The 24,341-nt window shown below is 36.2% G+C and overlaps 2 protein-coding genes across 2 annotated transcripts; both read right to left on the bottom strand.

The window, feature by feature from the left end:
- Window positions 1-13,510: 13,510 nt before the first annotated feature.
- gadd45ga (growth arrest and DNA damage inducible gamma a) lies at window positions 13,511-15,037 on the bottom strand. The gene is made up of 4 exons (XM_039680468.2): window positions 14,890-15,037; window positions 14,688-14,789; window positions 14,326-14,536; window positions 13,511-14,226 (listed from the first exon to the last, which is right to left on the bottom strand). Exons 1-4 carry the CDS (start codon window positions 14,940-14,942, stop codon window positions 14,113-14,115), a joined length of 480 nt encoding a protein of 159 aa, XP_039536402.2. The 5' UTR covers window positions 14,943-15,037; the 3' UTR covers window positions 13,511-14,112.
- A 3,102-nt stretch (window positions 15,038-18,139) lies between these two features.
- creb3l3l (cAMP responsive element binding protein 3-like 3 like) lies at window positions 18,140-24,262 on the bottom strand. Its single transcript, XM_039680454.2, has 10 exons — window positions 24,125-24,262; window positions 23,323-23,454; window positions 22,636-22,966; window positions 22,418-22,515; window positions 22,006-22,098; window positions 21,799-21,905; window positions 21,251-21,319; window positions 21,051-21,135; window positions 20,812-20,902; window positions 18,140-19,330 (listed from the first exon to the last, which is right to left on the bottom strand). Exons 2-10 carry the CDS (start codon window positions 23,452-23,454, stop codon window positions 18,942-18,944), a joined length of 1,395 nt encoding a protein of 464 aa, XP_039536388.2. The 5' UTR covers window positions 24,125-24,262; the 3' UTR covers window positions 18,140-18,941.
- Between the last annotated feature and the right edge of the window lie 79 nt (window positions 24,263-24,341).

The following is a 24,341-nucleotide window of genomic DNA, read 5'->3' as shown; positions in this document are numbered from 1 at the left end:
ATAGTCAGATCAAATTAAGCCAAGTTGTCATTTGACTCTACAGTTTACGAACCCCATAGGCTATATTAACCCCAACAAACTATGCAGGGTTTTGTACATAATGCCACTTAGTGTATCTTTATATTTATTCATTTAGCAGGAGTAAATGGATCTTTCATAATGGTATTTATTCCATGACTCTCCAGTAATACTAATACTATATGTATATTAGGGCTGTCAAACGATTAATCGCGATTAATCGCATCCAAAATAAAAGTTTGTGTTTGCATAATATATGTGGGTGCACTGTGTATAATTATTTTATATAAATACACACACATGCTTGTATATATTTAAGAAATATTTTCATGTATATACTGTATGTAGATTTAAATATAATTTAAATTATATATAAATATAAATATTTTATATATAAATATTTGTTTTTCTTAAATATACATTTGTGCATGTGTGTGTATTTATATATATAAAATAATTATACACAGTGCACCCACATATATTATGTAAACACAAACTTTTATTTTGGATGCGATTAATCGTTTGACAGCCCTATACTAGGCCTGTGCAAAGATTAATTGCGATTAATTGCATCCAAAATGATAGACTGTGTTTACATAATATATGTGGGTGCACTTATATATATATACAATTTTCAAAAACTGTAATATTTAATTGTGTTTTTATCATTATATTGCAATAATGACCAGCTGACTGTGCACTGTATGTGAATTAGGACTGATTTGTCTTTGCCCTGTTATGGTAAATCAGCACAACTGTATGTCACATCAACATGTCAGATGTAGACCCCTCAACTGAGTCTCTTGTGTTGTGTCAATGGAGATAGATGTCACATGACTGCACCAACACTACCCCCTCTTTGAGGGGTGAAAGTGTCTCATTCTGTGCTCCAACTCATTCTATTCATTTGCAAAGCAGCTATTTGGGCCAAAGCGTGCCCTTTCTTCCCGGTGAAGACCCACGCACACTTCTCTCCCCCTCCCAAACCACTGTATTCACTCCTGTTCCTCCAGCCAGCCATGTGTGAGTGAAAGAAAGCAGAGTCAGGTTTCCTGTGCAGGAGCAGCAGCTGCCACTGTGCCACACACCAGAGCTTTCAGCACACTTCTCTCTCTCTCTCTGAATGTCCCTGACTACTGATTTTGCTCCTTTTGTCAATCCCATAATGTGTCTCTGGCTGGAGCATTGCTCTGGATGAGCCAGCCTGCCTGTTTTTGTTGTTCTGGTGCGCTCAAAAAATTAATAAATGTATTCATTTATGTATGACTTATGTATTTCAATTGCATATAAAATGTATATCCATTTGAATTATGCAGCTTTAACATAAACAAACTATGTGGTGCTACATATTTATCAGTCAACAAAAATCATACCATAATTCTATAAAGATAATTCTTTATATTTTAAAGCAGATAATCGAAATTTTGGCCGATAAATCTAATCCATTTTTTTTTAATTTTGAAAGCCTGATTACACAATTATAACATTTTTCTCATTACACACAATTGTTCTCATTATAATTTTATGACGTCTATATGACCGACTTGTGCTGTGCATGTTGTGCTAAACTTTATTTTCCTTTTTTGAAGTGATTGCAATCATATTTCAAGCAATTCAAAACCATCATGGCGGAAGGTGCGCATCTAAAGGAAATAATCCATTATTTATTGGCTTTAATATGTCGGGCAAATTTTCTGATCAGGCTGATAATGATAACATTAAAAATGGTCATATAATCAATCATCAAAGATCATCAAAAAGATACCAATATAGTAGTGGATATATCGTGCCTTCCTTTTTCATCACTATTTCATTTCAATTAAATAACAATATTTTAAAAATGTATTTATTCAAATTGCTTATATCCATCACAAATCTGTTCATTGTGAAAACAATTCAATTTATTTAGTTAAAAAAAAGTATGAACTTGCAAAAGGCAATATTTAATTGGTTAAATGTATGCGATGGAAACTAGCCTAATTGGATTTATTGATGATAAATGGGGATGTGACATTGTCTCTGGAGCCACTGCACATGTGCTAACATCTCTGTAATCTTTCCGAGCCCAAGCCACAGAGGCCTGAGGCAAGGGCAGCTGTCGAGGAAAAGGGGAAAGGAGGAGGGAATCAGATAAAGAGAGAGAGAGAGAGAGAGAGAGAGAGAGAGAGAGCACAGCTGTCAGCTTCATCAATCTGCCACTCATTTGAAACAATAGAGCTGGAGGTTCAAGAGGCTCCTCACTGGACCCAAATTCTCTTTAATGTCCACCTTTTCAGCAACAGTTTGCAATACACAATACAGCGATACATGACACCTTCAAATGCATCCATTAAGCAGACCACTGATAGACACTGCTGCTGGGTTAAAGAGTACAGCGGGGCATGCATGTGGTTGGCTAATTGGACCACTTTATCCATGCAATGATGCTATTGTTTGACTGTCCTTTCTGCATAAGATCAACTTGCTATTCTCTACAATGATATGGGCAATGTGGCTATTGTATATTACATGACTATGTGCTAGTGTTTTCATAAAACACTGAGATAGTGTCTCCAGCCAGCTATTATTACAGCAATCACAAAAACAGAAGGTTTCGAGAAGCAACACTGCAAGATATTAACAGTACCTTGTCGTCTGACATGTATCTTCAATGTGATGTGCATTTTGCTGCATTGGCAGAATGACTTACTGTAAAATCAGCAAAAAAAAAAAATACTTCTAGTGCAGTAAGATAAAATAGACTTGTTTGAAAAGTCAGTATCTTAGTTAATGTCTTAACATCTTATGCAGTAACTGCTCTCAAGTTCATTCATCCATTTTTAGGTTTTAGAAAAATTATACTAGAAAACAAATTCAATTAAATGCAAGTGTAAAATCAGTCATTGTGCATGTCTTGATGTCATTCATGTACCCAACAGCCATAACAGCTTTCAAGTGTGTGTGTGTGTGTGTGTTTGTGTGTGCACACACACGTGTGCGTGCATGTCTGTGTGTGTGTTTAGCGTGAAAACAGGTGTAATGTAAGTGGCTATATAGAGATATATTCTGCTTTGGATGTGCCTCCAGAAAAACAAAAAGCTATGTTTTTTTTTTGTTTTTTTTTGAAGAGCCCTTGTTCAGTGGAGACTGTCTGTGTGGGTCTGAATAGGGATTCTCTCCCTTGGGCTCCAGACTAACGTTAGTGGAACAGCATTCCCATCTGCTTCTCCCAGGGACCCCCAAATGTCACGAAGGGAGGGAGGGAGAGAGGGAAGAGATGAAGGTGAATGAGTGCAAAGGGAGGAGGGTCCTTTAAGCCTGAGATGAATAGAGCTGTGCAGAGCAGAAGATATGGGTGCATTATGGCTGCATATAAAATCAAATATATATAATCAAATAATATATATTATTTTGTATAATTATATATATATATATATATATATATACTCTTAGAAAAAGGGTTCATTGGGGTTCTACGTATATATGAAGCATAGGGTTCTTTACTCAACTCCAAAGAACCTTTTATGCTAAAAAGGGTTCCATAATGACAAGAAAGAACCCTTTTGGCACAATGGTTCTTTATGGGCTATTATTCATACGTTTTTCTGCAACATTTTGTAACTAAATTATTGTTTATTAAACTGTTTTGGTAACTTAATATCACATTTTAATCATGCTGATTTTTAGAGGAGAAAAACATAACATGATAGAAATATATACATTTTCTAACCCCCATATCTTGAATTTTGTGATCATTCACATGCATTCATGAATACATTTTAGGGTCTTGGTGTTTGTCAATAATATAAAATATTTAATCCTGAAAGAACAAAACAGACGGTTTCATATAGAAACTTTTTCCTGGTCACCCCTAAGGGTTCTTATTATTGAACCCTTAAAAAGGATTCTGTATAAAACCTTTTAGGGGTTCCAAATACATAGCACTGATAGAACCTTTTCTTCTAAGAGTGTATGTGAATACTGTATGGACAGTTATGCAAAATGTCATCATACAAGAATATAGTGTGGGACGGAAGTTAAAAAGTAAAAAAAAAAAAAAAAAAATCCTGAGGTTTCAAACGTGAATAACGAAGAGATAGTAACAAAACTGGCTCTTGCTTTTGTTCAGTTCCAACGAATAGAGCCTCTGCAGAAAATGAGAGACTGTGGTCTACAGATTCCTCTCAGCCCACCCCTCCATCACAGAGGCACTAGAGGCTCTTTAATTTGGAAGACATTACAGCCCACTGCAGACCCTCGGGCACAGGCAAAGCCTTTGTGCTCCTTCCATTAGGTTTGTATGAAGGACCAGGGGAAGCCTGACCCACCCATCTCTGCTTCAAGAGCATATCCCCCACTACAAGCTGTGTGTGTGTGCTGATGATGAAACCGTTTCAGTTCTACCCAGCAACCATGCTATCTTATTACCACAGTGCAGCAAGTTCACCTTTCCACTTCCTCTTGAACATTTTTTTTTGTTGCATTCTGTCTGCATTCATTCTCTTTTGTCTCTATCTGTTGCATTAAGTTGCACGGTGTTGCACAAGTTTTACCAGCTGCATCCTGTGTGTCTGAATGCCTGGTGCTTTTAGCCATCTCGCCGTTGTTTACGCAAGCAACGTGTGCGGCCACACATCCCTGGTAACACACACATGGCAGCACCTGCGCCTGCACAACATCATGCACTGCAGGGCAGCTGGAGGGTGTTTACAACTCTGTTTTGTAATCTTGACAGATACTGAAGGAATATGATATATTTTTGCAGCTTCTTTATTGTTGTTGTTGCTGCTGTTGTTATGACAGCATGTAGTTTATTCAGTGTCAAGTGACATTACCTAAGTGTAAGTGTAAGTGTAAGGAAAGTTCTAAAATGATTTCCCACTGTGGACTCTAGACGGTGAGTCACATGGCACTTTTCCTGTAAGGCTTTCATAATGCATGTTTATAAACATGCTGTAAAGCTGAAGCTAATATAACAGATGTCGTAAAAAAAATACTCACAAAATTATATATATTTACTTTGTATATACAATATACTAATATATTATATTAATTACATTTGAATATGTTACATTTATAAATTAAATAATATATATTTGTATATCAATAAATGATATTGATTGTATATATACATTAAATAAATAAATATGTATTATTGACTAAATAGTCTTATATATTATTATACAATACAAATTCAAATACTATGCTGATAAAAGTTAAACTGTTTATATACTGTATGTACACACACACACACACACACACACACACATTAAACTTTCACTGTAAAAAAATATTGTTGGTTTAACTTAAAAAAATTAAGTAACCTGGTTGACTTAAAATTAGGGCTGTCAAACGATTAATCGCGATTAATCGCATCCAAAATAAAATATTATATTATGTTAAATAATATATATATTATGTTTACATAATATATGTGGGTGCACTGTAAATAATTATTATATATATATATATATATATATATATATATATACACACACGCATGCATGTATATTTAAGAAAAAAAATATTATTTATATATAAAATATTTATATTTATATATAATATAAATTATATTAAATCTATGTACAGTATATACATGAAAAAATATATATATATATATATATATTATTTGTATATAAATTATTTATATATAATATAAATTATATATAAATCTATATACAGTATATACATGAATATATATATATATACACACAGTGCACGCACGCACATATATTATGTAAACACAAACTTTTATTTTGGATGCGATTAATTGCGTTTAATCGTTTGACAGCCCTACTTAAAATTTTAAGTTCATTGAACTGGAAAAAGTGAGTTAATACAATGAAGGAGATTGATTTAAGCATCAGAAACTCAAAATATTATGTTATCTGAACTACATCAATTATTTAAGTTGATTTGACAAAAGAAAGAATGTTGTGATTACAAATCATGAAAATATTTTTTTACAGTGTATATATACACTACTACACTAAACTAGGCTAAACAAGAAGTAAAGATTGACCCTCCTTATTGGCTTATTGACAATTAAACTGTATCATTTCCTCTACTTATCTCTGATTTTTATTTTATTTTATTTTATTTTTAGAACACAGATAAATATGTTTACAACTGTTCTTGGACTCGGCGGGGTACAATAAAAGTTGCAACAGTTCTACAGCCAGTCTCTGATTGGCTAACAGCTTAGCCTGTCTCCAAAGCAACAGTGTAGCCTATCTCAGGACAAAGACATGCCATTCAAGCATCTTCAGTGTCTTCAGTCGTCTCAGAGAAAACAAGTCTGCGTATTGAACACCCTTGAACTTTGGCACCCAGAGAAACTGTGTTGAACCCTAACATTACTGTTTTCATTTGTATGTTTTTGTGCCCTAAAGACACAATCAGTTACGCATTAATCTAAGTTAAACATTTTTAAAGTGAGAATTTTAGAGACACCTTTGAAGACCGAGAATGAGAAAGATATCCAAAATCAATATTGCAATATGACCTGTAACACACGACCCTGTTTATCCAGGATATCAAAGGTGATTCATCCGATGATAAACACAAATGACATCATCACCGGGGGTTGTAAACTCCGCTCACCCTTTTTGAGCCAAATAAAAACAAGCTTAATAAAAACACCTCTTTGATCAAAACAATAATAACTCTGTTCAAAACTCCTTCTCTTTGACACAGTTGAGCAATCCTCCAATAGCCAATCAGAGCTCTGTTACCACCAGCAACAACCCCTACACTAGCAAGGCAGTGGATCCAGGATTCTGATTGGTCAAAACTCTACAAGCACTGCACTGGCAGCCCCTCCCTCTACTCTTCACATCCATACAGATTAAGCAACATCATCAAAACAAGGCAAGCTTATAGTTTTGTTTTCCTGTAGCATGGCTCCGCACAACAACAGTGGGCTGTGTTTTGCTATTTGGTGGAAAGAGATTCCTGTGTAAAGGGAAGAGGAGAGTAATAGGGAGAATCTTTGTTGCCAGGGTTACAACATTCTTTGAGGAAGCAGGAATGATGAGATCGGGTGAAATATAACATGTACTACAGAAGGCAAAGTGTTGCATCAGATACATTATGATTCAATCATACGGGAAAAAAAACATCTGCCAGCAAGTGTATATTATATTTGTGTAAATCGTGTGAATATTTCATCCTGTGCACTTGATGGTGCAATATTTATTTATTTATTTATTTATTTATTATATGTTTAAATATTATATATTTTTTTCTACAATACTATTTGGACCATTTACAGATTATCAAAATGTCTATGGTGAAATGCTAATGAAAAAAAAATCTTATCTTAATAAATTGCTAATCATGTGTAGCCTATAATACATGTACACAACATTCATAGCATTATTTGTGTGTGTGTTATATTTAATCCTGCAGGATATTTTGGCATATGGCACTTTTTATTTATTTATTTATTTATTTATTTATTTATTTATTATTTTTTATATTCCTTTTTTATGTTTTTGGACAAAATGGAAAATGCTCATCAAAATGGCCATTCCAAAATGTTAATTTAAAAAAAAAGTTACATTTAAATATTGTGCTACTAATTTGTGTAAATTGTGAGCATATGGCCTTGTAAGATCACCTGTGTAAATAACTATATAATGTTATACACTATTAAATATGACCCTAGTCAAAGTATGTAAATAGGCTATACTAACTGAAGGGTGGGGAAACTCTCCACACTGGAACAATGTCAATGTCAGATTGATGTTGTTGGGAAAGCATTCGAGGGAGAGAGGGAGAGACATGCTTTGAGTGTCTCGCTGTTTACTACTGCTTGTTTGGACATGTCAAGGGCATCAGTTGGTGACCCTGACCTTTCAGATCCATCTGTCAGGAAAACAAAACTTTTTCCATCCCACACTGAACAGCTTTAAAATGTCATTTTCTCTTTTTATTTTCTCTGCAATCTGTTTTTAGCTCATTTGTTTGCTCTGTACACCTGCCTGTGTGCTAAAGGTACAGAATAGACTCAAGAGAAACTCAACTGTAAGTCGTCTCTTCGTTTTGATCTATTGATCACGTCATTTAGTTGATCACTGTAATGGCCAGGCTGTTAAAATGTTTCTCTGTGTTTGTCTTTCTATTGTCCTTTTTGTTATGTAGCAAATGTCTTTGATGACAAGCAGGTGCATTTATGGAGCTTAGACCATCATAAAGATCTCTGGAGTCAGTGAGGCTTCTAGACTCTTTGATACCCCTGTGTAATCCTGTTAAACTCTAGGGCTTCTTAGCACCGAGACAGTTCTATCATATCCTTTTGGATTAGGGAACTATCCCTAGTGAATTGAGAGGCCCTTTAATCTGTTTCGCTGAATCAAGCAGACTAGAAATCAGTAATACTGTAATATTGATGACTTTAAACATTCCCCTTAACAGACAGACTGGGCATGCTGACATTATATTTGTCCAAGTACAGTGGAACAATCAATGACAATAAATTCTGTGCTTCAGTCAAGCTGGATGGATATATGCTATATTGAGAATTTTTTGCTGAAGCTTATGAGCCCAAACTTGTAAGTTCCTCAAAGCACTGTCAATTTTAAAGGATGTCTAGGTTCTCCTCCAGAGGGTTCCTTATTTTCTAGTGTGCTATGATCCGAGTAATTCTGACTGCTTTGGATTACGCACGTGCTCCTTAAAACTCCTGGCCTAAATCCTGACACTTTCTTTCATAAGGTGTATGTTTTTAAAAGTTGAACTTCTTTAGACTTTACATGGTGGATAAAACTGACGACGCTGAAAAAACACCGCATAAAAGACACTTTCAATCGCATGTTTTTGCATTTCACGTTAGGCGCTAAACTAACGTCTCTCACATGCGCACCGCATTTTTTATAACGCCATGTCAAATAGTATACTTTTAAAAACGTGACTAAAAAAACGTAGACAATTTTTCAATAAGGCCTACTGTGTGAACTTGTCTCTTACTCTCTTGTCATTTCATATTGAGATGATCTCAAAATCTCATAAAGCAAAGCTTCAGCCAAACTATAGTAAAGAAGCTATTGCTACAATTTATTAACCTTCTTGCAATGCAAATATTAAGGTGCAGTCACACTTACCGTTGTTCAAGAAATTTTGCAGGCGATATCATTTACGAAGTGAAACTTCGTCCATCGCGTCGGTGAACGCTGCAAGAGGGAGGGGTTGGTTAAAAAATTCGTTTGGTTAAAGATTAAGGGACATAAAATAATACTACAAAAAAATATATATATTAAAAACAACTGCTCATTCTGGAGTTTTCGCACGAGGATGAAAAAGTTCTCAATGCAGATTGCTTGTTCATTCAAGTTGGTCATATGAATTTGGCACATTGACAGACAGAAAGCTGCTTAAAGGGATAGTTCACCCAAAAATGAAAATTCTGCCAGTAATTACTCACCCTCATGTTGTTCCAACCCTGTAAGACTTTTGTTCACCTTCGGAACACAAATTAAGATATTTTTGATGAAATCTGAGAGCTGGCTTAATCCTAATTGATATCTGTCAGCACAGAAAAGTTAGTAAAGACTGAGCCAATACTAAAATATGACGTGAAAACAATGCCGACTGCTGATTGGTCAGAGAGAATTGTCACCATTCACTGCGTCATCATTGCACAGGCCAGATGGAGTATCCAGAATAACCCCGCCATTTTTAAATAGTTTGGCCAGAGATAGTTACTAAACTTACTACTACTATTATTATGGCAACTCGGAAGAATACGCCGTGGTCAAACGAGGAGGTGCAGACTTTCATTTGTTTGGTTGCCAAAGAGAGGATCCAGCGAGAGCTTGGTGGGGCAACGAGGAACGAAAGGCGTCGCTATGACGACCGGGTACTAGTTGTGGCAGTACTGTCTGTCTGCAATGGAAAACAGAGCGAAAAGCGAGCCGAGTCGATGCGAGTCGAGTCGAGCTGGTACTTGTAATGGAAAAGCGCCAGTCGTGTAACAGCGCAGCGCTTTTGGGTTGTACGTCAGAATGAGAACATAGGCTCACTAATTGGCCAGCATCACACACATCACACACATGACCAGCGTCGGCCAATAGTGAGCTCACTCAGAGGCCCACACAGAAGAAAATGAATAATTGAATAAAGTCAATATTTTTGTTTGTTTTTTGCACGCAAAAAGTATTATCATCGCTTGATAAACGGAATGTTGAGCCACTGTAGTCACTTGGACTATTTTAATAATGTCTTTACTAACTTATGTGGCAGATATTAATTACCTATCAGGGTGAGTAATTACTGACAGAATTTTAATTTTTGGGTGAACAAACCCTTTAATGATTTGCTTCATACACAACACTATCGCAACACTATTTACAATGGACATTTGATTTTTATTAGCCTATTGCACCTAATTGTCACTAATGTGACTGCACTTTTATTGATCATGCAAAACTATTGTGCCAGATGTAAAAAAAAATGTGTCACTCTAAAAACACCTCAAGAATTTCACCTCATATTTCTCTTTATTGGCCTCTGAATTATTCTGAAAACATTTCTTGCATTTCTGTATGAAATCTTTGTGAGAGATCTTTTATTTAAACTCACATTTGGAAATCTGCTGTACCTGCAGTGGCATCTGGCAAAGACTTTCAGATATCTCAGGCATGTGGAGAGGCACATAGTGCCGATATCGCAACATACCTATTGCATTTCACGTCTGTATGGACAAATCATGTCTGTACAGTTCTGCATTTGATACTAATATTTCACGAATGCCCGCTCTGCATTCTGAAATAACTCACATACATACTTATACTCACACAGGCATCATATTTTAACATTGCCAAATTAGTCACCATGCTTTTCCCACAATGACAGCATTGCACAGACACGTGACTACAAAACATAACCTAATAATGTCAGGAATGCTGGCGTTGTCTTCCACCCTGCAGTCCTGCCTTAATAGTAGATCAATGGGAAGGAATGCAGAACAATCTGAGCAGCATGTAACCCATGAATATCCTGGCACTGCACCGCACTCATACCACACACTTCTGGCCTGTGCATAGTGTCTGTACCAAGGTGCTGCAAAGCTATTCTGGGCCTGTTAGTTCATGTACTCTCAGATCAGAACTGGTTACATAAAGAGCAGCCAATCATTATCCAAAAGATCACAGACTTCTTTGGAATGGAAAGGGTACTACTTGTTCAAAAAGTACATGGAGTTTGTTTATCTGTTCCATGACACTGTTTAAGCATGCACGATGTGCTTCATGCTTCGAAATTACAAACTTTAAAGAGATATTTTAACAAAAAAACTTTATTCTAACAAAAGAAGAAATGTTGAAGTTTCTGTTTTGGTCCACACAATGAATTTGCTGTGAACTCTAAACTTGACTACCAACTTTATATCTGGACGTATTTACATTAAATTATTTAGCAGATGCTTTTATCCAAAGCGACTTCAAACCAACAATTGGGCAACAATATATAACATCTACACTATTGAAAATAGACAACTGACCTTATTTGCCAACAAAATTTCGCTAATCTGCACCCTGCGTGTGTGAAATATAACACTGAAGAGCATTTATGCAGTCCAATTAGTTTAACACAGCACTTTCAGAAAAAGCTGGTGTCGAACCCATAATCTACTCTCATATCTGCACAACTCACATGCTCATTAGACCCAGAGAACACTGTCTATGGCTGGTGATCAGAGCAAGCATTAGTGCTAACAGATGCCTGTACTACTGTCTGGGTTGAGTCACTTGCTGCAGGGCTTACAAAGGAGGGGCACATGTGTGCATTGCAGACATCAAGCCAGCTGCAAAGTGGTTTTCATGGTAATGTGTATTTTCCTTGGTGTTTTGAAGCCTTGTGCACCTGTGAACACAAATGAAAAGACATATAATGTTTAATTGGGGGGAGTAACAAGTCAGTGCAGTTTATAAAGTGGTGAGTAGTATAATGCTGGAACTTTGAAATGCACTTTGTGCACGGGGAAGTTTGGTGACCTTTTTACTCACGTTTTCTGAAAAGTACTGTGTGGAACTTCAGTGTGTGTGGTTTTCACAGAAGCCCTCTTGGTCTCTTAGAAAAACACCAAGCTTCTGGCGGAAATGTGATGAGAAATGTGTATTGAGGGACCGTGGCTATAGTCACATGAAGGGCACTCTCCATGAGCAGGTGACAGATGTGCGAGTTGCTTAAGTCATTCAGTGAATGCTGAAAAAGTGTGAAATGTGTAAATGTGAAGTGTAGATACACCATCTCACTTACTATAAAAGCTGTTGAGAAATAGCATTATCTGTCTTCTTTGAAACAGATATAGACAGTTTTCTTGAAATGGTTGTCTGCAAGCCATTGTGCAAACCATTGTGTCTGTCTGCCATGTCTAATTGGTTTTTAATTACTCTCTGGTTCATATACAGTGAACTGAGAGTGATAATGATATTCTCATTGGTCAATTGTTTTAGGCATGTATGAATACTCCTTTCAAAGAAAATGTCTGTGGGTGTGTGTTACTAGAATGACCTTAAGGGGATCTCCATGGCACCTCCATTGTAATTGACCCAGTTTCCTGATTTCAACGTATTAGCTGAATTAATTTAAGTTAACTGCATAGGGAGTGTAAGATTTTTTTGCTCAGGGGCTGTCTGCAGTTTTTTTTTTTTGTTTGTTTTCAAAAGCAGGTGCGTGTTGCTTTGTGCAAGCATGTGCTTAGCTTTTTTGTCAGTTGACTTTCAAGTGCACAAAGACTTTTCATACTCTTTTATGTTTTGATACAATTTGCCTATAGGGCATCTGCATTACACAACACCTGGTGCAAGTATTTGCTCTTTCCAGAAAATTTCCAGTGATGTAACTTCTTTCAAAGTCTGCAAGCTGAAAAGCTGACTGGACAGCGTGAGATCAAAAAGACCACAAATGAGTATCTGTCTTACTGGTAGTTTGGCACCCTTTCTCTAGAAAACCACAAACCATATTTACACAAATTCAGGATTTCCTTTAACTTTTTGTTACTATTACTTTTTGTAATAAGATTTATGCAACTTATTTTTCATTTATTTAATTTGTTATATACATTTTTGTTCTTAATTGTTTTAATTTAATGCAAAAAAAATAACAGCATATTAGATTTCAAATCCTTTAAATACTGACATTTTAAAACCTTTACTGTAAAAATAGCTGGATTTCCACTGTTGTTTGGTGAGTTCAGTTCAATTAGTCATCTAACAGATCTGGCCCTGCCTCTGCTCCAAATGGATGGTGCAAAACCTACACATGACAGAAGTCAGTCCCCCATTTCAAAGGGGGCCCTTCAGTTGAGCAAGCGGTTTAAAGAAAGCAGCTGGTGCATGGGTGGTGAAAGGTCAGGCAGCGCTTGGAGAGATGCCAGTTCCTCTAGTGCAATCACAACCTCTCTTTCCCTCATGTAGACTGAACTGCCCTGAAATCCCCCCTATGATGTAACTGGGTGAAAATAAAACACATTGCTGCAAGCTCACAGCTTTAAAAAGAAACATACCATAAATGCATTTTAAAAAGGTATTTATTAAAAAATGTATTGCAAAAAAAAAAAGTGGCTTCGTCACCACAATATGACATTGCATTGTGTATATTTGACAAAATAAAGCACAATTTCATAATACCACCAAATACTGTAGGAAAATCCCCCCCCCCCCCTTCCCAGGATATCAAGTTACACAAGTGTCCATGTAATATTTTTCAGATAAGCTCCCAAGTGCCCATTCTTCAAATTCTTCAAAATATCACTTAAACATAGTTCCTCTTTAAATCCACATCACACCAATTCCATGGTCTCTTCACCTCCGACAATCTTATAAACGGGCTCTCACAGTCCACCTGTCCTTTTCTCTTCTATTGTCTCCATGATTCCACCACAATAGACTTGAGTGGCACAGGAGCCTTGACTTTTCCATGCTCGTCCCAAAAAAAATCTGAACCTCAGCTTTTCCAGGACGGCCAACCGTACGCTGGGTCAGTCCACTTAGCTTCCCGTTGTGGGTAATCCAGACTACATCTCAAAGCTTTTTAGCTTTGCATCGGTGTACCCTTCACGATGGATGTATTCAACTTGTTTCATTCACGTGAACACGCCAAAGGCATCTCCCATCAGCGTTCCGGCAGAGTAATAGTAGGCACCCATTCGTAGACATTGCGGCTCTCCTCGCAGAACAGACCCAATTTCTCAAGTGCAGAATCTTTCCAAGAGTCAGAATTGGGGCTCTTTGGAAGAGAGAAAAAAAAGCAGCAATATTAATATCACAGGCAAGGTGTGTTGGCAAATTGTAGGTGTATGCAATGGAAAGGAGGTGATCTACTCACCGTTACAAGTATGCAGTGTGCATCCTTAGGTTCCTCATCCTGATCGGTGCCTACAATGTCAGCAAGACGTTCAATGTCATTCACACGAACAATGTTGATGTCGTTGTCAAAGCAAAAGGCTTGAATGAGAGTGAAGTGGATCTGCAAGGCGATGTCACATTCGTACTCCTCGTCCGTAGCCAGGACACAGAAAGCCACACTGTCTGGGTCACTGAAGATACACAAAGGAGAAATATTGATTAGGGAATGGTTCAACATATTCTGCTTGCATTATGCATAGGGTAGACTAGGTAATTGAAAAACCCATAAGGTTTAGTACTCTATATGTTATGGACCTAATGAAAATAAGAACAGATACTTACACATTCATGACTTGTGCAGACTCGTATACCCCAACGGTAAGACAGTCCTGCTTTTTAGCGGAGACCAGGAGCTCCTCTAGTGCTGTTCCTGCACTCTGCATTCTGGAGAACACAACCGGCTTGTTAGTCCATTTACCTTACTCAGCATTTGATTGATACAACGCAAATGACGAAAACAACATCAACTGAACAAGACACTTACCTATCGCCAGTAGTAGCTGCGTTATCTTGTCCACTAAATTCTTCAAAAGTCATTGTTTAAATCCACGTAAAGTCGCGTTTCGTGTGTGTTTTCTCCTCTGAGCTGTGAGTTTGTGATGCCGTGTCAAGCGCTGGCTGTGTTTTTATACGGGATCAACGGAGTTTCTCGGCAGTGGGCGGACTTTCCGCTCATACCCGGTTCTGATTGGCTGTCGGCACGGGTGCATGTAAATCGCTCTTTTGCAAGTGCTTTGCCTGTAAACAACCCACGTGGGTGTTCAAATATCACTTCATCAACAACACAAAGCGAGCACGGATCGTACTCTTTCTTACTGCTTAGGTGCAAGTAGCCTAGTTGGGTTATTTATTTATTTTTTTTAATATTTAATCCTCCATCTCAGATAGGCTATTGCAGAATTGTTGTGGCGAATCTCAAATCCCTCACGCACATTTGTTTTTACATAGATTTTTATTGTTTTATCATATTGTACCATAATGATAAGCATAACCCTCACTGCAAATAGCTATTTAGATTTTCATTAGGACGTTTTATTTATTAAAGTAGGCTGTGTGAATTGAGGTGTCAAATTGTTGATGTTGCTCCTTCTATTCGGCAGGGTAACTGTCCTTGTGGTGGGGACATTTGGACCCCCACAATGTGACCCCACAATGTGACCCCCCTCCCCTCCTCCACACACACACAAAGAGTGTGACTGGTGACCGAGGCACACGCCACTCTTTTGCATTTGTAAAGGAGTCATCCTTACGTGTCTTTGTCACGTGGCTGCTTAGCCTGCCCTAGCAGGAATAATAGCCCCATGTCCCACTTGCCCCTGGCTTTGTTACACCCTGCAAAGTGTGTCCAAGTGAGATCAAGAGCTAAAACTATTGTTCCTACTTTTTGGAAGTGAGTCAGTCCAATGCATACATAAATATAAATAGCCAGTAACCATAACATTCTTTAATTGATCAATCATTCAGCAACATTTCGAAACAATATGAAAATCTCCGAATACACCAAACGCTGTGATTACTAAACATCTTCATTATAGCATTGAACTTTTGGGGTATTATGAGTGGTATTTCGTGCATATTTGAACCATGCTGTACCTAAGGCGGCATCTAGCGGTTGTGTATATAAGCGCGACCTTTCACGCCATATTATATGTCAATGTTTCACGCAGTGTGGCCAAGTGTCACGCGTTATAGGCTACAGATGTAAGATACACATTTTCTCATTGCTCATGATGAGTATTTGCTTATGTTAACACTTCACGAATTAATACATCTGAAATTAAACCTGCGGGAGTATGATACATGATAATACGGTTAAAGGGTTAGTTCATCCAAAAATGAAAATTATGTCATTAATGACTCACCCTCAAATCTCTCTCTCTCTCTCTCTCTCTCTCTCTCTCTCTCTCTCTCTCTCTCTCTCTCTCTCTCTCTCTCTTAGCCTATATATAATCAGATATATGTTTTTTTTTATCTTTTCAAAACTGATGTAATGCATATTTTTGTGTCATGAACAATGTTTTTAAACATGTTTCAGTTGTGAACATTTAAGTGTTTAAATTCACCTGAAAGTTTACCACCACACTTGAAAGCAGTTTTTACCAGTATTTGATAGAGATCTACAAGGGTCATTACTGTAAGACTCCTCTGGACAATGACAATAATCATGCACAATGCAAATGTTTGCAGTTGTGCCCCCCTGACATGCAAATTGCTAGACAAAAGGTTTTCAATTATCTCAACAGCTATAAATCTACCGAAATGTATAAACTTTGTTTAAAACACCATTTAAATTAGTATTTTGGTCTGTTCATTTGTGCAGACAGTTGCACAACCTGACATTTTGGGGGGTTTAAGATAACAATGTCTAAAAAAATCTAAATGTACTAAAAATGAATTTAAACTAAAAATATTTTATATATTAAAGTGATGTATGTCATGAATTTATCAAATTATGTTAAGGAAATAATGCACTTGGACACTTGGGAAGTAATGTGTGTGTAATCATCATGTTTTTTTTTTTTAAATTAAATATATGATGTATTCATTTATATAGTAGGCTAATAATTGCATCTGGGTGCATAAGCATTGTAAATATTAAGATATTACATTGTACTTGTTTGCAATAGCTTTTTAAGACAATCATCTGTTTCCAAATCTCCAGTCCTTGGAAAACTTTCTTTACTGTCCATTGTACATGTGCAGAACTAATCATAACACAGTGATGCGAGATGTTCTGGCGCCACCTGCAGGAAAAACAAGGAAGTTACATCACCGATTTATCGGCGTTTCAAAAATATTTACATTTCCTTTCAATTCTTTTAATTCACTCTTGCTCATTGATATTTGAGCGATATTTTGGATATTTGTAAACTATATTTTGTACTTTATATGGTCTATTTTATTTTTTTTTAGATTTAAGTTTATGACTGACTGTGTGTGTGTGTGTGTGTGTGTGATGATTGCCAAGGTCTAGATTTGCATCTCAGTTTCGTCCATGAGACAGGATAATTGGTTTCTACTTTTTATAGATTAATTTGGGTAGATTTGCATTTCCTTTTAGCAGTCAAAAGAGGTTGTAACATGCTTGGACATGCACAGAAGATTGTCCTAGTTTCAATGTAAGACCTTTAGATCATTTTCTTAGAATCCCAGTAGTGTTTTGAAATTAGTTGCATCATATGCAGGGCTGTTGTTTTACCTCATGCTAAATGCATAAATGTAAATATTGTGATATAGACTATATATATATATATATATATATATATATATATATATATATATATATATATATATATATAGCATTTCATTTTCAAAAGAGGCTGTGGAGTTATTAGGTTTGACTGACAGTTTGCTCCAGTGGAGACACGAATATTACAATCAAAAGCACTTTTTAATACGTTTCATTGCTTAAACTTAAATTAAAAACTTAAAACACACAGTGACCAATAGTAGGCTAATGATTTATGAAAGAAATGGAGTTATGAGGTTTCTGCACAATGTTTAAAATTTGGTTAATTTAGTTAATTTAGTAATTGTCTTACAGTGTTTTACTATTAGAGTGAAATAATAATAATAAAAAAATCCTCGTAATTGAAGGCAAGCAAACAGTGCCAAGCATAAATCTGACCCTGTTCATATGCGTCATATCTAGAATTATGTACAATTCTTTGTGTTAATTAGTTGTCATTTCTTTGTATCAGTTTTCATTGCAATGAATGACAAAAAAGCATGTCTTTATAGTAAACTGATCCATTTTAATCGATAATTACATGATCAAGACATATATGAAGAGTTCAATTCCAAGTTTGTAGACACATCAGTGCATCATATGACCAAAGATTGAAAGAAATCAATAAAAAAGACTGCAATAAAATAAGTCTTTAAAGAGACGAAACAAAATATCTACATCAAAAATTACATAAAAATGCTTCACTGACACAGTAGATTAGGACATTTGTTTTATATGTATATATACATATATAGACAAACACTTTTTTGTGTGTGTTGATGAATGTGCAACACTATACCCCCTCTAAAAGGTACATTTAAAGCTAAATTTACAGCAGTTTAACGGAAGGGGTTCTAAGCCACAAATAATTCACAAGCAGAAAACGACCTTTACAAAACAATTAGCTTTTCCCTTTTCTAAATACACTCCCATGTCACTGTGACTGATATTTCAGTAATGGAATCTCTTTAAGCATGTGGCTCCCTTACTAAAAAAGGGAAATAAAATTTTACTAGATGCCCAAACACCTATGATGTCTCAAGTAATACAGACAAATAAATACATTTCCTAAATGTACTAAAACTCAATGGGATGCAATGCAGAGTTCAATACGTATAACCATCACTTGTGCAGAAGAAAATGAACAATAATGGCTGGGTTTCATAAAAAGTGCTATTATAGCATGACAATAGATCCATATTAAAAAATAAAGGAAAAAATGGCCAGACTGTGATGCTACAATTAAGAGAAATGGCTATACTGAATCTTTTACCTAAAACAAAGCAAGGTTTGTTTTAGATGCTTTCCTACATTTCATCCGATCGGTGCTGTTGTATTATAACTGACGTGGGTTTCTGCTCCATCCAGCTCTCCTTGGTTTTGCTCTGCCCGTCGTAGATCCCCGGAGGCGCTGCGGAGTTCCTGTGAGACCCTGAGAGAGCGCCGTCTGCTTTGAGATCTGACTGGGGAGCAGTGGGGAAGTCAGCGGATGAGTTGCTGTTGACACCAGACTCGGAGTCAGACTGCTCGACCCGCTGGTAGTCAGGTGTGTGGTTCTGACCACCGGACAGCAGCACCTGCTTATTCTCTATGGTGGCCACTAGGAGGACATCCTGCTCCGGCACTTCTTTAGCTGAGGTGGATATAATGTCCTCTTTCATGATAGCTGGATAAGACCGCAGGGCTCGGGACATCCCTAGAAAGCAGTGGAAAACCACATTCTTAAATGACTTAACAAAAACAAAATTGATGCTGAAATAAAAACATCGTAACACCAATATCTTTCTGCACTTTTATATTATATTATATTATTATACGTTTTGATTTAGATTTTATTTTGCTCCCAGATATCTAAGAAACATGAAGCTGTTCAATTAATTTCCATATTAATTTAATTGTATTATTTAGAATTACTAGAATATTGCTTTTTTTTAAATTTTAATCAGTTTATTTTTGTAGTTATATGGTATTTATTTTAATGTAATTTGTTCATATTTATATTAAAGGAGTAGTTCACTTTTGAAAAAACTTTTGCTGATAATTTACGCAGCCTCATGTCATCCAAGATGTCCACATCTTTCTTTCTTCAGTCGAAAAGAAATTAAGGTTTTTGATGAAAACATTCCAGGATTTTCTCCATATAATGGACTTCATTGGGAACCAAACGGTTCAAGGTCCAAATGAGAGTTTCAGTGCAGCTTCAAACGACACCAGATGATGAATAAGGGTCTTATCTAGGACCCTTCGAGTCATGACTCGAAAAAAGATTTGTTCATTTTGATGAACGAGTTTGAACAGGAGAGTCACGAACACTCATCACAGAACAGAGCAAGACGAGCATTTGTGCTTATAAAACTTAAAACTTTTTATTTATTTTTTAAATGACCGATCGTTTCGCTAGATAAGACCCTAATCATCTGGTGTCGTTTAAAGCCCTTTGAACAGTTTTCACTGAAACTCTCATTTGGACCTTGAACTGTTTGGTTCTGAAGTCCATTATATGGAGAAAATCCTGGAATGTTTTCATCAAAAACCTTCATTTCTTTTCGACTGAAGAAAGAAAGACATCTTGGATGACATGGGGGTGAGTAAATTACCAGCAAAAGAGTTTTTTTTTTTTTAAGTAGTTTTTTTAAAGTGAACTACTTAACTTACTTTTAAATACATGTTTAAAGTCACAATGAAATCAAAATGGATAATTTTTACTTTTATGGGATATTGCAGTATTTCTTATAAATTATTCATTCTTGCACATCTTTTTTTAATGTATTAATGTGCCCTAGTAATCTTAAATCAAAAAACCTTCCACTCCCTCTTGCAACATCTGTTCTCTGATGATGTGTTTACTGGCGCAAGGGTGGGACAACCTGTCATTCACATGACATCACAGCAATAGCAAAACACAGCTATCCAATCAAACTCTCGATGGACAAAATCAAGTTCCGCCCTACATTTTTTTTCTTGTTAGAGAAGCCGTTTCACTCAGATATACGGCACAATATGAAAGAATCGCAACTTCTGTTTCATGCCGACTTTAAATAAATGTGTTATTGCTGTGATGTTAAAATTGGTACTGAAAACTGACTTTACTGAAATAGCATTACTGTATAAGCAGAACAAAACATAGCAGGACAACATTCCTCACTACCCTACAGAAACAATGACAAACGTGCTCACCGGTAGATGATGTATAGAGATCTTTCTGATTGCTGTTGCCAAAAGGATTGACTGAGGGGAAAATGATCAGACAAAAAGAAAGCAGGAACACCTAGAAAAAAACAACAACAACGGAGAAGGTCAAAAAACGCATCATACTGCTATTGTATTCACGCAAGACAAAATGTTCATACATAATTTCATTCAAGACCAATTCAACCCTATTGAGATATTAAAATGCCACATGGGTGAAAACTCACCATGATACAAGTGCTAGTCGTGGTGGTTTTCATTGTGGACATTTTCACCATAGCCTGCAATTTCCTTAGCTGTTCAATGAGGGACCTAAAGATACAAAAAACAAAATTCTAGTCAATAGCATTTAGGTATATTATTACAACCAATACTAAGATGAATTGAATAGAAAATAATGTTGTGCTAACACATGATGTACTCTTACATGTTTTGTTTCTGCAGCATCTGAACTTTCTTTTGTAATTCCTGGTTGTGAGCAGTGCAGATCGCCACCCTATGGACACACAAAACATTTATTTCAATTACTTAATAAACAACACAAAGTATTTATTCAAATATTTTATGAATCCTTGAGCAGCAAATCAGAACATCAGAATAATTTGTGAAGGATCATGTGACACTGAAGAAAATTCATTCTTATTTTATATATTAAAATATATTCGAATGGAAATCAGTTATTTAAAATTGTAATAATATTTCACAATATTACAGTTTTTTAATGTATTTTTGATCAAATAAATGCAGCCTAGGTGAGCATAAGTAATAATTGTTATAAACAAATGCTTTCAATGCACAATATCATTTATTCCTGAAACCTTATTAATGGAATTAATTATAGATAATGATTAAATGAACTATAACAATTACAAACATTCAATATACATTATATTATACAATCTTTACAACTTTTATACTTATGTCTATTTTGAGAGACATTAAAAGTGTTATGGTGTCTGTTCTCTCCACACAAACCTGTTTTCTAGGCCATCCACGTAAACTTTCTTCTTTTTGCGACTCTCCTGAGCAGACTGCTTGTTCCGGATCTTTCTCCTCACCCTCTTCAGGGTCCGTTCCTCTGCCTAATGAAACACAGCCTTTTAACTAACACTATCATATTATATTATAGTTTCATTTAAACTTTAATATGAAACCATCATAAATAGAATCCATTTCTCTTACCTTTGTAAGAGGCATCTGACTTGGAATACTTGCACCTTCTTTTGCCAGAAGTCTCTTCTCTTCATCGGTCAAAACAATCTCCTTGAATTGGAACTGGAGACAGAATATGCACATTTTAGCCTTACAGATTTTTTTTTTTGTGTATATCTGATTGGAATCTGATCACATTTAGCAAAAAAAAAACCATATAAAATTCGATTTTTACAAATCCATTTTCAGGTCAGGTCAGACGCTGTTATAGGAAACATGCTGAAAGTCGCTGCAGAAACAAGGTCATGTTGTTGCCGGTCGAGGAATATAAGGGAGACATGTTGAATTTTGGTACTGATAATTTAGATCAGATTCCAATCGGATACACATTTAATTAGATTTGGACACAGCATTTGTCTATTTTTTTTTTTTTTTTATGTACCTGGTTGTCTGGTTTGCTATTTTGTGTGGAGTCTTCAATGTTAAGTGAGCAGGGTGGCTCAGGGGAGAAGTCATCGTCCATACTGACATTAAAATCATCTGACAGGAAGAAAATAAACTTAAGATGGGGCACTTAAATGAGGCATTTGAACATATAAACAAAACAAGAATATTTTATGCTACCCCTTCACACCACAGCCCACCAAAACATTACCTTACCAACATCTATGAAGACATCGGACTCGGGATTCTCCGAGCGGACGCTGAGCAGGGCGTCTGTGTCCTGTGGGAGTGTGTAACAGTGGTCTGTTTGCACCACCTGGGCCTCGTAGCTCTCCATCACACACTCGGAATAAAGCAGGGGTTCGAGGCCTGGACTGGGGATGGTGTCTGTCTCACTGCCATCATGTGGACTTTGGGGGGTCGTATCCTCAGAGATGCCGCTGTCACTGCCATGAGGAGACTGAGACAAGCAGTTGACAGACAGACCATCCTCTTCCTCACCCAGAAGACTGCTTAGAAAGTCCTCTGTATCCATTCCATCGAGCATCTGCAACAATAAAAGCATTCATGAAATTACCAAATATAATAAGTATTATATTATTATTGTTACTATTATTAAATAATATATATATATATATATATATATATATATATATATCGATTTGACAACACTAAAATACAGTATATTAGTGCTGTCAACCCGATTAATGCATAGAAAGATGCAGTCATTGAGCTAGTCTATGATAGATTGGACATCACTATATATATATATAAAATTCTCTTTTTATCAGTTTCATATCATAGACTAGCTCTATGACTGCATCTATAATAGCATCTACATGAGAAACCATGAAAAAAAAAAATTTAGATTTAGAATGATCACAATACATGAAGGTTACGTACATTATGCCCTAAAAGCAAATCATCCAGGAAGTCATTCCCCCCTGTCAGGAACAGATCACCGGATCCCGGGTCTTCATCTGGGAAGATTAGACCAAGCAGGTCTGTATTCTCCATATCTTCGCTTACTGACATCTAAAAGAGAGAGCAGAAATCAAATGAGAGCATAAAAACAGGGTAGATCCGCAGTGACGCTGCGCACTGACAGCTCGATCAAGTTCAGACCCCGCCCACTCTCATCATGTGACTGTAATTCCGTCTTCAACAGAACACAAATGATATCTAGTGCTAACAACTTTAAACCACTGATAGTCCAGACTCAGAGCATGCTAAAAGTCACAATCGCAAACATAAAACGGTTGTGTGATAATTCCTGACATATAGTTTTAAAACCAAATTAAAATTACTGGGAACATTACTGTAACACGACGACAGGTCGTTTAATTATTCACTATAACAATAACTGTTACAAGTGCCACGACGATACAGGTATGATTTTAATCTGATTTGGTTCTGATCCGATTTCCTATGTATCTTTAACACATTGCAACATATGAAGCACAGAAGTAGCATTTACAAATTTATTTTTAACAATAATACTAATAATAGAACAGAATATAATATAATAGAATTTAATGCTTATTGTGATAAATGTTATGATACATTAATCACGCAAAAAAAAGAGAAGTATCTTGTAAAGCATCTGACAGGTCTGACATTTGACAGCTTTACAATAACTGAATTGTGAGTAAATGTGATTTTGCTGACATTTCCATCTAAAAAAAGCTGTGAAATAAACTCTTACCTCTGTTGATCTTGTACCGATACAAGATACGTTGACATATACAACAAATAGGAAGTGCCTTCTCTTTGTCTTGAAATGCTGTTCCTGATGAAATCACCCTCCAACGAGGCAAAAATTGCGTCATCACGTAAGGGTGCATCAGTACGCGCACGTCTTCTGCGAAAGGCTTTCTGGGAGTTGTAGTGTAACACATCATGCCTCAAATAAACCGCTTATG

The sequence above is a fragment of the Pimephales promelas genome, chromosome 14 (genome assembly GCF_988280905.1).
Source record: "Pimephales promelas chromosome 14, fPimPro1.hap1.1, whole genome shotgun sequence".
Taxonomy (NCBI): Eukaryota; Metazoa; Chordata; class Actinopteri; order Cypriniformes; family Leuciscidae; genus Pimephales; species Pimephales promelas.
The sequence above is the reverse complement of the archived record's forward strand: the minus strand, read 5'-3'. Positions and strand labels throughout refer to the sequence as shown.